Consider the following 18,261-nt stretch of genomic DNA (forward strand, 5'->3'; position numbering starts at 1 on the left):
CATAATTTACAAACCATGATTAAGGGAAAAATAAGTTGTTAAAAAACACATGCCTAACAGCTGTCAGGTATAGCATCGATGTCTCTTTAAAATAATTGAACTGTTACTCATAACTTAAATTTGTAGACTGTAAATTATCTTTAACATTTAATCTATAGTTTAGTTTATTAAAAAAGGGAAGTGAAGATTCATAGATGAATTAGTGTAGAAGTAATTAAAACTATTGAGTATAAAAGGGACATTACAAAATTTTGGTCAGTTAAAGATTTTTTTTTTATTTGGTAGTTTTTAGTAGAATCTTATATTATCTTAAAATTTCATGGCCCATAAATTCCCAGGTTTTTATATTTAAGTGCTTTAGAACATGTACCTGATTTTCTTGTCTTTAAAGGGACATTTTCTTTACAAGTAAGTACTGTTTTCAGTGAACCTCAAGGTAAAGAATTTCCACCTTTCCAAGCAGAACAATGAAAAGTCCTTGCATTAAAAAATTAAGATTGACCTATATGAACATATCTAGGAATATATGAAATACAGAGTTACATTGATTTGAGAAACTTGCCTACTATATGCATGTGTACTGATTTGGAATTATCTGACAGTAACTCTATGAAGTCGCTGACCATAGTGCTGAACCAAGACAGCCATATTGGTCACTGCTAAATCTGACTGAAAATCACACAGAAATTGCATAGAGTTTCAAGTAACATCCTCATTGTAAGAAATATACACATACCTTTTATATATACTTTTTAATGTAGTCTTTCTACCCAGCTACATTGGAATCAACCAGAAATTGTAATAGAGAAATTTTATCCTTTACTGTGTAACATTGACTTTGAATAATGTCAGTATAATCAATGAGATCAGTGCTAGAGGTTTTCTCTTTCTGTGAAAGCTGCCACTTGCAAGGAAGACAAGATTATAAAACCAATTTAAACAACTAATGAATTATCAAGAAAAAGTACAATTTTAGTTGACACCTCAGTAAAATTGTGTATGAATTTGATACTTGGAATTTTTTGATTCAAGTTTATAGTCTGGCACTATTCAAGCCATCATCAAGCCATCATTAAATATGTGTTAGCAAAATTAATCAATTTAGAAATAAGTCATGAAATAAATTATACTTAGAAACAATAAAACTATAAGCAATTTTATAAATAGAGAAATATAAATTTTGACATAATAAATGATGGTCTTGAGTGAGTTCTTTGGGGAAATTTTCTATTGTTTGAAATAGGGCAAACACCAGGCTGTCGCTGCTTACAATATTACTGTATTTTACATTGTGTGAAGTGAACACTGCTTTGAAACCATTGTAGAAATTACTTGAAAAGGAATGTGTAATACATTTAATATTTCAGTAAAAAGTACTATTTGTACTATTTTAGACATAGAACTTGACATTTTTTTCTAAAAATAGAATGGGTTGATATGCAGGATCATCAAATTAAGGGTCAGAGGTGACCATCCAGGACAAAGGGCATACAGCTCATTTTCAAGCAATCAGTTTCCAGTTTTTTCATGGCTGAACAAAAGCTTAATTATATAGAAAAAAGGATGTAGTGTTGTATGACGAGTTGTAATGGTGGAAAAACATGTTTTAAATTTTCTAGATACTTTCAAATCAGTGTTTCTTTTACAAACAGTAGACATGCAAGAGCCAAAATGCTATTTTTATATTTTTCAAATATTTCTTTTAGATAATGTTTTTTCAGACTCTACAAAAACATTTCCACTAAAATATTCTATACTATGTAGGTATAAAACAGATATACTTTTTGTAGATTAAAAATTTTAGAAAAAGTGTAAATGATGTTTTATCTTTTCTGCATTAATCTCTTAGTGTAACCTCCTCTGCCAGTGAAATTCCTATTGTTGTTATTTAATATTATGTTTATCACATCATTAGATCACTGGCATTATATTCAGTATAGTTGTTCAGGTTTATGTGGAACCTTTATTTTTTTTTTACTATACCAAGAAGCTATGATAAAGTTTTTATCTTAAAGTTGTTTGGGGGGGGCGGGGTTTAAAATATATGTAATTAGCTTTTTAAACAGGAATTTTGCCATTATTTTGACTCTGTAATTTAAAACCACTTTTTTCCCCTTTAATTTTATGTAACCTTAACAATGAATCAGCTATGGGCTTTATTGTATAAAACTGTTGTTTTATACTGTAGAAAATACAAACTATTTGATTAACAAAACCAACTGTGCTGTTCCTGAATGGTGTTATAACTTTCACATTTAAGTTAGAGTCGTGTTTACCAATTAAGAATTATGCCATACTCAGTGCCTTAAACAGTCTAGACAATATGCTGATTAACTTAATATTCATTGAAGTTTATTTTCTAGAATAAATTATTTTTTACTACACTTACTTGGAGAGAATGCTAGAACTGCTTATATCTTATGTGAAACAAGTAAAATTTCAATTTCAAAGTGGTAGAGAAAGTTACCATCTGTGTGATTTAGCAGTATTAGAAATATTAGTTTCTAATTTAAAGTTAAGTGTTTATATAGTATGAGTAATGAAAAATTAATGTATTATAATTTATAAATATAAAAATGCAGTATTTTTCTTAAGTAATATAAATATTTTATTCTACCAAGAAAATGTTCAAAATATTTAACCAAATATGAAATTTCCTGTTTTAACACTCCAAATACTTATGATTTTTCAACTGTATAAAGTCATATGTAAATATTTATCTTTAAAGATAGTTTTTTCAAAATAGTCTGTACCTGTTCCAGACTTGAGGGTACAGGATTTCCACTCATGAGGGAGGGCCCAAAAAAACCCAGAATTTATTTATAGAAAATTGTGGATTTATTCTTACATGTTTAAACTTCAGTCACCTTCTAAATACTCTCCATTTGATGCAATATACCTATCAAGACGTTTTTCCACCGCTCAAAACAGTTTTTGAGTTCGTCAGTTTTGATGCCTTTTAGTGCTTCTGCCATTTTCTGTTTTACCTCTTTCACAGTGTCAAAACGTTTCCCTTTCAGGACTTTTTTCATTGGTGGGGGGGGCACTCTGGGAGAGATCAGGTGAATAGGGAAGGTAGGGCATGGGGGTCATGCCGGTTTTTGTCAAAAACTGCTAAACACTCAGTGCAGTGTGGGCAGGTGTGCCCTAAATCACCCATCATGAAATAGGTAAACATGTTGACAGAGTCTTCAAAAAATAAAAATCACTGAAGCCAAATACGTCCTCTCACAACAATGCCAGCTGGTACACTGGTACAGATGGGTTTCTAGAACAGCCACCTACCAGGGGAAGCCTGTACTACAAGGGGCCTGCCCTCTGGGAGATAATCCTGGGTTTTTTAGGTATCTCCCCTCATATATCTACAATTACAGTAGAATGTTCAGTTGAATTGCAAAATAATTTATCCCAATTTTGCCAGTGTAGCATTTGATTTGTCAGTTGACTAATTTGCAAAAAATAATTGCAGTGAAAGGTGTTAATACATAGTAAACATTTCTTCACAGGACAGTGTAAGGAAACATTCAGTTAAAAACTTCATTTAATATTTTATTTGATATTTATGTTATATTTGTTATAGTAAATTTAAGTATTATGATTTAGGTTTCAGTCTGGTGTTTATGTAGGATGTTTGCTATATGATTTTAAGTAAAGTCATTTAAAAACTCCCCAACTATTTTCATAGGAGGGAAAAGTCATATTGTTGTCTACTTTTCAAAGAATGTATTTATTTAATGATAGTTGAGTCATATTGTAAATAAACTATAATTTTTGTTATAAATCATAAAGTAAATATTTTTCTATAATGTATTTTATGCTTATTTTAGAAAATACCAATAATAAGAAATAAAACAACTTGTTTTCTTGAATATTATTTAAATGTTGAGAAATTATAGAGGTGAAAATAAGTAATGAGTTTTCCTTTGGCAAATATTCTTGATCTCTAGATCATTTTTTAAGAACTAAAAATAAGTTGAAAATTACAATAAAGATTATATCAATAAAATAAAATTCTTACAGCTTAAAAAAAGTAACTTGCATATTATTTTAGGGGGAAAACTGGCATGATGTAAATTAAATTGAAATAAAATTCTGAATAATATGTAATAGTAGTATTGTTATTACTCAGTTCTCTGGGCTTAACAGCTTAATTGGCAATTTTTTAAAAATGAGTGTATAATGTGTAGTAATAATCATTTTCCTTTACATTGAGTAGTTACAATAGTGGGTTAACATCAAATGTAAAATACTTGAGAAGAATATTGTTATCTGTTTTAATAGGAGGAAGTATGAAGTCTAAGAGTATTTGTAATGTATAGTGTTTATAAGCCAGGCAATTTTATAGCAGTAAGTACATATATTTTAGCTAAAATTCTTGAAATCACTTTATATGCACACACTTTATATTTGCAACAGTGAAATAACTATCACATTCTTTTTAAAAAAAATTATTTACTTATTTATTTTAGAGAAGAAGGAGAAACATTGATATGTTCTTCCACTTATTTATACATTCATTGATTTATTCTTGTATGTGTCCTGACCAGGGATTGAACCCATAACCTTGATGTATCAGGATGACGCTCTGACTGAGCTACTCTGCCAGGGCTTAAGAAAATTTTGTGTACAAATTCATTTATTTCATAAAAGGCATTCTAGAGATGGTAAAGCCAGGTTCAGAAATTCATTAAGTCCTTGATTCATTTAAAAACTGTGTATTAAACACTAAAGAATGCCAGGATTAAAATGATGAGCTAAATATATACAAGTATATATTCCACCACACAATATAGAGTGAAGTTTGGAAAGGGAACATCTTTTTTGGGCTATTACAGTCAATTACTGTATTATTTGATAGGAGCATCGGTACTCTGTGTAACAGTAAGAAAAAGATCAAAGTGGAGATTTAAATGATGGACAGAGGTTATTCTAGTGAAGGATCAGAGTAGTATATTCTAGCATATCACAATTTTAATTGAATTTTTTATTTTTAATATTTACCCCAAAGTATAATAATAAATACACCTGTGTATAAAATTACAAATAGCTGTTTTTGATTATTCATGCATTTAAAGAATAATTTTAATTCCTTATTATTTCATTTCAAAGTCACCTATATTAAGAATATGAACATTTAATATTGTAAATATTTTATATAATGTTTACCTATCTCCTATCATAATTGTTCAGTAAACATTGGATGGGTTATAACATTAATATTTAAACTTATTTTTCTTCACTAACCCTTGTTTTTGAAAAATTTTACACTATTAGTTAACATCAGTGAAATGCATCAGTTAATGTCTGTGAAATAATTCCATCCTTTCCTTTGAAAAAGGGTGATAATATTAAAACTATCAATAGTAAAAACTATCATGTGAATTTGAATAATGAAAAATCTGAACCTCTTTATCATTTCAATTGATTGGCTCATAGATCTCTTAAATAGCATTGCGCCATTTGATTTTCACTTTTAAATCTACCACTTAAAATTATTATCTGAATTGTTTAAAAGTATTTTAGCAAACCTTACCGATTTTCTACATCTTTAGAATATTGGTTTGAACATTGGTTTGAAGTTCTCTGTAAATACAAACAGAGAAGATTAAGCATGGGCTGTGGGCTATTAGAACAGAAAAACATAAACTAGGGTTTTGCTGAAATATGTGTAATACTTAAGTAAAGCCCAACATAAACCAATTGTGTAAAATAAAATTTAATATAGTCTCACTGTAAAGGAAAGCTCTATTTAATAAGTTTTAATAATGAATTTTGTTAACATTAGGGTCTGTCATCATCTTCTGTCTTTTGGTGGTCAATATAGGATAACTGAAGGATTTAATGTACAGAGTTTCACACACCTTTTGTTCACATTCTTCCTCTAGTCTTTTCAAATCTTACTCAATGGGATTGTCATCCTTTATAAGAAGAATCCTGGGTCAACATTCAGTAGAACTCTGCACTTGGAAAAAGCCTCTATTTAGCTTTGAGAAGAAAATTAGATTGCAACTTCAAGAATTTGTACATAATGGCTTGTTTTGTGTGAGTTGATGTAGTAAATACAGGATGTAAAACCGAGTTAAAGAAACAAAGATAACCCTAGGTGGTAGTAGGTGACTGGATGCATGTTCAAATTATTTTCTAAACCTTAACTCTGACCTAAAGATAAAAATGATAATTCAGTGGCCATCAGGAGTTTCTCTTCCAATTGTTGTACTTCACTACTTTGTGAGCTCCTTAGTGCAAGTTTTATTGTATTGTGACATCTGCCAGAAGATATGTTAGAAAAGTCAGTGTTTACTCATGTTTTAAACAAGAACTGTTGTTCCTTTTAAAAATCTGGATTAATGCATAATAAGTACCTTTAATTAAATATACTTAACGGTTAAATTAATTACCATTAACTTTTTTGCAAAGAGTATATGAATGTAATAGATCTAATATCAATGGGGTAGGTACCACAATTAGATTCTCATGACTTATGTTTTAAAATATATCTGAAGAGAATAATCAAATAAGTTTATCAAGAAGAACTATATTGTGGGTTAGGTTGGTTCTTAACTGTGTTTTTAAAATAGAATGGAATTCTTGAATTACATGTAATACTAAGTATATTTTTAAAAAATTTAATTGCATTGTTCATGAAATCAGGATCTTTGACTACATCGTAATGGTCTTTAAAATGTTATTTAAACCAGTATCCTTTAATAGGAATGTAAGGCAAGTATTATGCCAATTGGTTATATAATTTTGCTAGGTGAGTCTTAAGTTTGACTTCTCAGAGTCAAAACCTAGGCATTTTATTGCTTTCTAATGATCTATTAAGCTGAAGAAGAGGCAATTAAATAGACAATTAATGTAGTACTAACTTGAACTTTCTGGTTTTAGGTTCTTCAGAAGATGATGAGGCCATTCAACCAGGTTTCATCAGCCCCAGGTTAGTCTTTTTTTTTTTAATTAAATATTTTACTTAACAAGTGTTTGAAAAGATCACTAGAGGCATATAAGGAAACATGACAACCTTCAGGAATTCACTTTGGCAAGATGGGTACCATCCTATTGAATTCCAGATTACCCCATCTATAAACTGATGCTCCCCCCAGAATACACAGATGAAATCTTCTAATTAACTCCTTTTCCTCCTGATTTTAGCAGTATTGGGTTTTGTGATTCTTTTTTCTATAACTGAAGCAAAATTGAGAATAGATATTGACATGTTTATGTAGCTGAATGAAGAGTATTTGTAACTTGTTCATTTTTGAAATGACCATAGCAAAATAGACACAAATATAGGTTGAATTAATTTAAAGATAGAGACTTGGTGCTGTTTTCAAATAATTTGTCACAACATGAATAGCACAATTTAATAGGCACTTTTCAGAGAATTAGGGAATTTTGCTAATTTAAGGAAGCTCCATTTATTTGGATTCTCATGAATTTGTATGTTTTTTCATTATGCTGCAAAAATGAGTCATTTGAACGTTTAACATTTTAAACCTAGACCTTTTTGTATACATCTTTTCATTTATTTAGATGTATTATAAAACCTAGATTTTTTATACATAAATATTTTCTTAAATTAAGTTCACTAAAACTTACAACACTATTTTCAGCAACTATTTTTATTTGATAATGTACTACTCTGGCTTACACTTTGAATTTAATATCTTGGCTCTACTCTTGACTAATACTACTATGAAAACATTTAAAAGCTGTGATATGACAAGGTTTATGATCATTAAATAAGTACAAGTAAAAAGATGTTATTCTGTCATTAAGCTTCTCAAATTTAAGATTTTAGGTAGCAAGATGAAAATAGTAGGGATCAAAAAGTTGAATGAGGAAACCATTGATAGGCATTGCCATTTGACAAACACTTTCCTTTTTTCTAGAGTGAATCCTTTGACATGGAGATGATGCTCTAATGAGTATCATGAAAAAGAAGACTGAAAAGATGCTACAATATTTTAATTTACCAACTAGTTTTTGATTACTGTAGATTGTGGTTTTTGTGGGGGCAAACTGGAGACAGTCCAGATACCTTTTTCTTTTCTGTTGGGAAATAATGTTAACACCAATGTGTTAAGTGACTGCAATAAAGTTTCATGTCTGTGTTTCCTTGTGATTAAAAAGGGGTTGTTTGGGAGAGGTTCCACTTTCACCAAAAAGAAAGATTATTTCCAGCGATTACATTTAAGCTGAAATACTTGAACTTCGATTGGTCCAGTCTCCTTCTTTGCAGATGAGGTAACTGTGGCCCAGAGAAGCTTAGTGATTAGCAAGGTCAGCACGTGGGACTATAACTCTAGCTTCTAGTCTAGCTATATGCTCTGTCTCCACAGATTGGCTTCTCACACAGGCAGCTTTAAAGCCTGAAGATTTCTTTCCACTTCCCTCATCTTTTACTCCCCCCCTGTTCTTCTCCTTCCCATTTTCCATCCACCTGCCCTTCTCCCAAATAAACCCAAAGTGAAAATATTAAAATAAATACATGGGAAAACAGTCCATACTTTTATTTCAGTGATTTGTTTTGATGAGATTAAGTTATAAAGAACCAACTTTCATTGCTTTGGAGGGGAAAGAATTACATGTTTACACTTCATAGTGTCATTTCTACAGATTCAATATTTACTGGAAAAAGATCTTTAAATTATGGAGCATACATATTTGACTCATACAAGTGAAAAATACTGACTCATTTTTCAAATAAAACATGAAGTTTTGTGCAATTCCGGGCAAAATAATGTAGTGCTTGTTACAAAATGGTTTTTCTAACCCATTTCTGTTCTGATTAAAATCATTTAAGGAAATATTTGTTGAGCACAGTTCATAAGATATTTGGGAATTGTAATACAAATTTTTATTTTCCCTTTTCACTGGAGGAGTATGGTAGTAAAACAGGATTTTTTTGCTATTTCAGTTTTTTTAAGGAAATTTTCTACAAAATGGTGCTCCTAAAATAATGTCCTTCTGATTTAGTTTTTATTGCTCTAAATACTTTGCTCAAACATAACTGATCCAAAAGAAGGAAACATTTGCAAAAGTTTATTGTGGGTTTTTTTTGAAGCATGAAAGCAATTTGGAAAATTTAAAATATATGCTAATCAGTTATTGTTTTTTCATAATTTCATTTAATTGTACCTGGGAAAATGTGTTAAGAAGATCTTTAAGGAAAAAAATTTAAAGAGATTTAACACTGTGTAAAGATTCTCAAATTGGAACAATTGTGTTAAGCCAAAGCGTTTTGCTTCCAGATAAGGAAATTAAATGAGAACGGAATTTTGCTTTTTGAAAACAAAAACAAAATGCCCCCGTATTCTCAAGTGCCTTTATTATAAGACCAAGGCACCCAGCAGAGTACTCCTTTCAAGTGATTCCATATTGTAAGAATTTCAAGAAAGTTATTTGCCAAGTAGTTTGTTGAAACCGCAGTGGGAGGGATCGGGAACAGTTTGCCCGAGGTGCAGCTTTTGGATTGGAAACCTCTTTCCACGAGTCCCGAAAGCGGGTTCCCTAAAATCGTCTCCCAGCCGCCCCCCACCCCACCCCATTCCCGGACGAGGGCTTTTTCTGACCCTCCGAAGGCACACAGAGATGTTTTCGATGTTTTCGTGGCTGCCCTAAAGTACCGGCGCCAGCAGTCTGAAGACCTCTCCATTTTAGGCAAGGCCTGGTGGGGGGGCGGGGGGAGGTAGTGGTCATTTTTCCCAGGTTCTCCCAATTCTTTCCCTCTTCACTTATCTTTGATTCCCAAGACTCTGACATCTCACAGATAAAGAGATCAAATTATAAGTGATATGTCTGGAAATGCAGTAAAAGTAGTAGACTGCGCCAAGTGTTGCTTCCAGAGGGTGAAGGCATAGGTTTTTCCTTTGTTTGGTTTTCTGGGGTGGGAGTGGGACGGAGGACAAACGTAAAAACCCATTAATTAGGGAGAAATCATTAGCCCTAGGAAGGGCTCCGCTTCTAGAGAGGAGGTGGTGATGTGCTGAATAAAGGGAAAGGTGCCTGGAGAGAGAGGGGAGAGGAAGTGCCGGCCGGAGGTGGAGGGGAAGGGGAGATCCGCTGGCTGGGGGTCTCGGCGACCCCGGGGCTCGGACTGCGCGTGAAATTACAGGGCTGTGAAGGCATCGCTGGGGCAGCAGACCCCCCGCCTTATTTGCCGGGAGGAGAGTCCGGGTGGAGTCGCTCACCGCAGTGCCACGGCCCCTCCTCCTAGTTTTAAGAAGAACCAAAGCATTGTTTCTGCTTTGATAGAAGTCACTCATTGCTTATGGGAAAACAAGGACGGTGGGCTCTGGCACCTCTTTTGGCTCATTGCATTGTACTGTTGGCATTAAAAACAAAAACAAAAACGGTACGTGCACTTTGCTTTTTTTTTACATGGAGAGACCTTAGATTGTGATAACCAATGGGCATATATAACCGGTTATTTCCTTGATTTTTACCTCCAATGCGTTAATGATCTTTGTAGGTGCTTGAACTCATTTTAAAGATATTTTGAAAGAACTATGATAAATCAACCTACTGAAATATTTGGCTTTCACAAGTATAAAACATGCGTTTTGAGTCAAGCACAGGTCTTTCTGGCACTAAAAACAAGTAGGAAATGAGAAAAAAATTAAAACCAGAAGACTTCGGGAAGGTGACAAATTGGAAAGCATTCTAGGAGATTCATAGGGCCATTTTATGTGAAAGAAGCATTCTATGAGCTTAAAGAGATTATGTTCAGTTTTATAAGCGGATCTTAGGCTCAAAAGGTGGGGATTGGGGGACAAAAAGACGAATTTAAGTGAAAGACAGTGCCATATTCCTGAAATGATATTTATTTCTCATGTCTCCCTCCCTCATTTTTCTCCTCAATTTTCTTCCCTCCTCTTCCTTTTCTTCCCTTCTCTTCCCTGTTCTTTTACCTCCCCCAGGTATGTAGATGCAGTTGCCTTAAATTCTTTGTGAATGAATGTTAGAGGATTTCTCAGAGTTCCCGGTTGGAAAAGGCCCTCTACACAACTTGAAAGGCTGATGTCCCCCTCAGGAAATGAATGAGTCGATAACCTCTGACACCAGTGACCAGTCCAGTGAACCCTACCTTAATTCCACTAATACTGGAGGCCCCCAATCAGGCAGGGCTGAATCTTATAACCATACGATCCTATGCGATTCAGTTATGACATTTCACACTTTTAATATGTGTTACAGGTTTGAATTTCATAAAATTTACCAATAAACAAGGATTCAGAATCTACCTATATATTGTTTCTGTTTTTGTTATTAAACTATTTTGTAATTAAAACTACATTGTATAAAATAGATAAAATATCATTTACCATAAATGTGTGCCATTGACAAAACTATACTGGTCTGTGAATTTTATGACAATTAGTTTTACATAAATAATAGCTTTCCCCTTCAATTTACATGAATACTTTCCCAGGTTATTTTTCTGTTATCCAGATGTTGAGGTTTAAAGTAATTTTTTCATTTAAAATATTTTAAGGAGCCACATCACTTATTTTGGTATTTTTTATTTTGTATTATGTGAAAAGTTTAACATGAAATGCCATTGTTAAAGTTACTTCATTATATAGATCAATGTAGTCAACTGATTTCTATTAAAATAATGCCTAGTAAATGATTTGTTAGCAAGAAATTTTTTGAGAGGTTTGAACTAGAGTTACCCTTTCAAAATTATTTTGATTTTCACTGATTTTCTTTTCTCTCTACCATGGTTATTCCCTCCAAAGTAAACGAGAAAACTTTGTCCCCTTTCCTGAGAAACAACAAAATAAATAGACAAAAAAATTTTGAAATTCATCAGTCTTGCTGGAAGCCTTTCACCACAAACAGCTGAAAATAGCACATATTTACATACATACATTTATTTCAGACCTGAATCAATTAGTATAAATTTATATCTAGTTGTTTAGTATCGGGAGGAGGTATACATAGGTGCTGTATGTGGATATTCAAAAGCTCTTGGATTCAGGATCCCTACATTTTAGTCTGTGTGCAAGTGTTAGGAGTGTTAAGAGTTAGCAGTGTGGACCTGTTTGGAGACACCGGAGGGGATTGCGGGTTTGGTGGGGGAGGGTCAACTCGTTAGCTGTGCCTAAGGGAAGTGGTATCTGTACAGTTTCCCAGTAAACTGCTTGTTTAAGAAAATGGGGGTGGGGTGGGGGAAAGAGTGGTGGTGCGTTTAAATGTTTCAAAACCTGGTGATGTTTTTTATTTTAAAGGAAATAAGGCATTTCTAGTTGATCTATAATATTGAATGTAGTGTTCGATGAGGGCGGTAATATTCGTGTCTTTATCTAGAAGTCTGCAATCATTTGAACGGATCTGAAAGGTAAAGGGAAAGCATTTTAAAACGGGGTGGGCCAGGGACGGCGGTAGGAGCCTAACCCGTTATTAAATTTTCGCTTATTCGACTCTTCTGTTCACTGGTAGTTGACTTTCAAAATGTAGGGGTCTAGTCAATATTATATAAATTTACCTTTTTTTCCCCTCCCACTTGCTTCTCTTTCTTCACCCCTCCCCCACCAGCGCCTGCTTTTCTCTCCCCCACCTCTTTCTCTGGCTCTGCAGCCGCCTCTGCTGGCGGCTCCTCTTCACCTCCCTTGCCCGGCGTACCCCTCCCCCTCCCTGCCCTACGTTGTCTTGCTCTTGGGGAACAATCGCCACTGATTGAGGTTCACTCTATGTTAGGCTGGAAAACTGGGCTGTTATTTAGGAAGTCATTAATCACATCTCCTCCCCCGGAAAAGAGATGGTGGAGAAACCTGTGAAGTACAATTTCTTACCAACCTCTTTCAAAATGTCCTGAAATTATAATCCTAAACACAATTTGACTACATGAAGTGATAGTGATTTTTTTCTAGTCGGATTTATTTTAAATTTGAAAAATTTCAGGATAGAATCAGGTAATTGTGTGTTTTTGTCTTATTGTAGGTGTGTATTATCATTATCTAAACTTTCATGGGGGGTGTAATTAGGTTTAATTAGATATTTTGTAAATTATACATTTTCTTCTAAAAACTGAATTAAATATGAGATTTGCATCCAGAGCAATTTACTGCTATCGAGTAGCTGAATTCTTAGAGGGAAAAAGCCGTAACCTCAGTTGCTTTATTTAAATTGGCTTTTTTCCCCCTAAATGATATTATTTGGACTGGCTTGTTTGTAAGGCACGCGGTGAGCACATATATGATTGCGCCGTTTTTCTAAACGATTCACAAGGACCCTCCATTGTGTTTAAGTAAAAGCACGGAGTCAGCATTCTGATTTATCGTAAAGAAGCGTCCCAAATTGTCTTTAAGATAACATGTTTGAGTTTTTCGTGTTCATTCATAAATTATTTTGATGTCAGCATAGATGAAATGGCGATTGGTTATCTCTTCCTCTTGCCGGCCCCTTAAGGATCCGAGGTGAAATTAGTAGCAAGAAAGCATGTAATTGACAAAGTCACGTGTGCTCAGGGAGCCAGAAACTGGAGAGAGAAGAGAAAAAAATCAAAAGAGGGAAAGCACATTAGACCATGCGAGCTAAATTTGTGATCGCACAAAATCAAGATGTTAGATTGATGCAGAAGATCACTCCGTTGCAAAGGGAAAGTTTTCATCTCACGAGTTTGGAGCAGAGAGCCCGTGGGGCAACATGGCCGAAGGTTAATTTTCTTTTCTATTGTTTTACTGTGATTTTCTCTCTTCCTTTCTCTTCCCCCTCCCCCTCTCCCACCCTTCTTTGCCCGTCCCCCCCTTCCTGGTTTTACCCCAATACTGGGCATTACCCCCACCCCCCATCGCGCAAGGGGGCTTTCTGCAACCTATTGTTACAGATCTCCAAAAATGTTTTGTACCGCCCACACTGATTCACAACTTGAAAAGCTTTCAGGGGGCTATTGTTTGAATTGTTTGAGTGTGATTAAGCGCAGTTTCAGTTAGTAAGCCCAAGAAAACTTTTATACACCTGCCCCCTCCCCCATCCCAGCCCAACTTTAATCTAAAGTTATGGGGGGAGGGGAATGCACATTGCAGATAACCCTGGGTTCGCTGCGGCATGTGCATTAAAGTAGTTCTAACCATCTTCGCGATTTCTTTCCTCCTCGTGCCGGCCGGAGAGAAGAGTTTTGAGGAAAAATTCTCTTTGTAAATGGGATCAGTGTTAAATCAGCAATATGCAAGTAAAGTATCTCATGGTGTACTGTAATGTGTGAGCAAAAATATGGAGTTAAATGAAAAAGTACACGTGTGTACAGAACCGTGGAAGTGGATGTGATCGATAGAACAGTGTGGCTCCCCCTCCCCCGCTTCCCCTTTTAACCCTTTCCATTTTAAATATTTTCTGTAGAAGAAAAGGAGGACTCAACTATTTAATTGCATTTTAGTATTTCCTTCTCTCCCTGACTCTCCCCCCCACCCCCACAGCTCTCAAACAGTTTTTCCCCCCTCTTTCCATGAACTGTATGGCAATACAGACTAACTGACTTTTTTTTTTTTTTTTTTTTTTTTTTTTGTCCTGTTCTACTCAGGCGGGGCAAGCAAAGGTGGTGGAGAAGAGCCCGGGAAGCTGCCGGAGCAGGCAGAGGAGGAATCCCAGGTTTTGCACGGAACTGGCCACTGTAAGTGGTTCAACGTGCGAATGGGATTTGGATTCATCTCCATGATAAACCGAGAGGGAAGCCCCTTGGATATTCCAGTCGATGTATTCGTACACCAAGTAAGCCAAACTTTTTCCACTCTCTTCACTTTCTTCCACGTGGAGGAGTTGATCAGTAGTTTTGTCAATGGCTGTACAATACTGTGTCCTTAGGCAGATTGAAAGACAAAAATCTTTCTTATAGTCACAAGTTAATACAGTTTTTAGGGAATGTGGATGGGCCCCTTCTTGAGTATTTTTCCTAAATGGAAAATGAAATCTTTGAAATTTTACTGCTTGGGTGCTGGTTGATGTTATTAGCAAGTTCCCTCTTTTCATTCGACAGCGAAATTGCAGTGGTATAGCTTCCGGTGTTATCGGTTACAATGTACTCCGTCGCTGACGCCTAGTTAAATGAGTAGGTAAATGAATGAAGAAACGGGAATCGTTTTAAGTTAAAAAAAAAACAACACAACAGAACACAACAGTGTGCTGTTAAAAGAAATCTATAGGTCCCCGTATTTTAGGCATCTATAGTAAGTAGCTTTCCCTATTATTTCATCTCCACTTTCCTGGTAGTCATTTGTAGATGTAAGTCAAAATGATTTGATTTTACAGTAAAATAAAGTAGAACATTGTTGACCTAGTACGTATTTGAAGAAATGAAAGAGTGGATGCTTAATAATTAAACATTTTAGAAATGTGTGTCGTGTAGGGCATATGTCCAAGGACACTGTCTCTTTAAGAGACTGAACTCAAAAAAACATGTGGCCAGAGGCGGCTCTAGCTTGTGTGTTTAAAATGTGCTAGTCTGCTACTTGGGGGTAAATTTCCACCATTGCTTATAGTGTGTTGTAATTTTTTAAGATGCTAAATACCAAACAGAATATTATTGGTTCTCATTTTAAAAATTTTACACAGGAATAAATTAATACCTCATCCCCTTTCAATCCACTCCTCTCCATTGCTTGATCTCTTTATAGTAAAAAAGATTTAGAGTTTGCAAGTTTGATCGTTTCATCAGAAGAAGTTAAAGAACTATAAATTCTGTGTAATTAACTCTTAGATAGAAGTAAAGGGATTTTAGGGTAAAGAGGTTTACTTTGTCAGGACATCTAAGTTAAAAAGAATTGAATGGATATAAATACTGCAGGTTGCCTGACATGGATACATGCAGGAAATACTTAGTCTACATGAAAATTATATATTGTATTTGATACTATGTTGCATGATCCTGGTAATATTTACAACCTCCTTTACCCCTAAGGAATATCATCTCCAAATTAACTATATAAACAGTAGAAACATATGAGACCATTCTGTTTTGATCTGTTGTCCTGTGGTGCTTGGTAGCTTCCTGACCTTGCTGTGTGGTGTGTGTTTTCCTTTCCTAAAGGCCTGGCCATCATTATTGGCTGTTTATATGTGGAAGGATCAGCATAATCTGTGAATTGAAACAGGGTTTAAATGTATAACTAGACATCGACAGACAGGCTACTGAATTTTATGCCTCCTACTTTATGTTGCAAAATGAAGCCACATTTTCTGCTTTTTTTCTCCCTAGACTGACTGACTGAAATCATTGACAGATTCAGTTCTGTCAGGTTCTGGCTTTCCCCCCTTTGAACCTTCTTTAGGTTGTTAAATTGTCCTTTACGATCTCATAAATTTGTTTTATAGATGAATGAAAAAAATAGGTCTTTTCTTCTTTGATCACACCTTGTTATAATTTTGTTTTCTGTGTTTACCTTTAATATATTCAAATTTTAGACATCTTGTTACTCAGTGTTTAGAACCATGAGACATCCAGATTTAAGCTATATAATGCTTATATGTTGATCATTCCTGTATCTACAAAATTCAGAAATTATATTGCTGAAAAGGTTTTATAGATAGCAGTTTCTAGTGTAAAATAATTGATTAAGACTTGCTTTAATCTTCTGTTACACATTATGTGTTTACTAAAGAACAATATTAAAATGACGTGATAAAAATGCTCTTTAAATATGTGTATTTGTATTCTTCCTAGATATATTCTTAGGAAGAAGTATGTAAAAAGTCAATAAAACTTAAGTATTAGTGTTTTGTGATGTAAAAAAGAAATAGGCAGTGATAATCTTTAACTTTAAAATTAGAAAGTGATATTTTAGGGGATTTTTTATGGTTATATTATTTGTTTTTTAAAGTATATCTTTTTAAAGGGAAAAATTACTTGGGTATCACTTGCTTTATATTTTTTGCTTCTTGATCTTCATGCTTAGATTTCTGTCTTATATTGGGACTTAAGATAAATTTCATATAAATTGTATGAATGATTGTTAGGAAGGAGGCAGGAATCCTGATTTTAGCCAAGCAACTACAAGTAACAATTAGATTGGTCATAAATGATGTGTAGGTATCATGTGAGCATTTCTTTTGCTTATACAATCAGGCTGCAATTCAGAACAATTTTATAAACGCCTTTTAAAAGTTTTCAATTATTTTTGCTACCATTTTTACTGTCTGAGCATTTTTGAAAGCATGCTAGGTTTTATGTATAATTATAAATTAGGCTTGCCCCCCCCCTTATGTCTTTATACTCTTTTGTTATGAAAAATAAGCATGACTATTTAGGAATTTTAAATGTTCTCCTGAGCCAATATCTACTCATTTTAAATATATGACATAGGTGTTTTCTGAGTGTTCAGAAATACATGTTATTGGATTTTTTAAGTATTTAGAAACATGTTTTTAATAGTATGTACTTGGGAAATAAAAATAAATTATTTTAGTTTTTTAAAAGTAGTATTTAAAAGTTTATGCCAAGTCACCCAGAATACACTTCTTCTTTTGAAAATATTGACTACAAAGACTTGTACATCAAAAACAACTCAGCAGATGGGACTATATATGTATTTTTTAAAGTAGATTTGTATATTGTTACATAAATCAATTTAAAATTTGTTGGCAATAATAAAATCAAACTTCTAGTTTCTCTAATGTCACCAGCTCATTAAAAAGAAACAATGACTTAGGTGCTGTACTTTACCTATTTTTAGACTGTTTGGTAAATAGAGTGAGATTATGCTCTTTAAAGATGGTGTGTGACCAATGGTGGTTTAAAATGGTAGTCTCATTTGACTTCCTAATGTTAACTTGTGATTTAAATGACCTTATTTTTATGGACTATTAATGAATATATATGTGTTCTGAAACATGTCAATACAGAACATTGATAGCTTTCAATAATGAATATTTTATTTTTACAAACATAAAAGAAATGTAATTTGTGAGTTTTGTCACAGTGCACAGTCTTTGAGGTGATCCTTAAAATATTTAATAATTGACATTTTGATGATTAAGTTTGTTAATAAGATAAATTTGTAGGAATTTCTTACCTACGAATCCAATGGGAAACAGATTTGTCTTAATTGAAGGAAAGGTATACATGGGTAATACAGATTTGTAAGTCTAGGTTAGGTTACTACTAAGTGAATTTCATTAATTAGGATACAGTTATTTATAAGTGCTAATAATTAATACTCCTATCAGTTTATTGTTATTAATACATTTTAAAAATTTACATTAACAGTTAGATTGTGGGATAACATGTTTAAATGACCTGGAAAGACCTCTGGCAACTTTTTG

At 33.7% G+C, this 18,261-nt stretch overlaps 1 protein-coding gene across 2 annotated transcripts in view; it reads left to right on the forward strand.

The window, feature by feature from the left end:
• The first annotated feature begins 6,900 nt into the window (after window positions 1–6,900).
• Window positions 6,901–18,261, forward strand: part of LIN28B (lin-28 homolog B) — a 107,472-nt gene continuing 96,111 nt past the window's right edge. Inside the window, exons 1-2 of one of the 2 annotated variants that reach the window (XM_054568875.1) lie at window positions 6,901–6,937; window positions 14,528–14,715. In XM_054568875.1, coding sequence (XP_054424850.1) covers window positions 6,901–6,937; window positions 14,528–14,715 — 225 coding nt within the window. Of the gene's footprint in view, window positions 6,938–13,653; window positions 13,664–14,527; window positions 14,716–18,261 lie in introns of those variants that run through there. The other variant, XM_054568876.1, reaches the window with a different exon arrangement.

This window comes from Pteronotus mesoamericanus, unplaced genomic scaffold (assembly GCF_021234165.1).
Source record: "Pteronotus mesoamericanus isolate MK-2021 breed Mesoamerican mustached bat unplaced genomic scaffold, CSHL_Meso_final contig_20, whole genome shotgun sequence".
Lineage (NCBI taxonomy): Eukaryota > Metazoa > Chordata > Mammalia > Chiroptera > Mormoopidae > Pteronotus > Pteronotus mesoamericanus.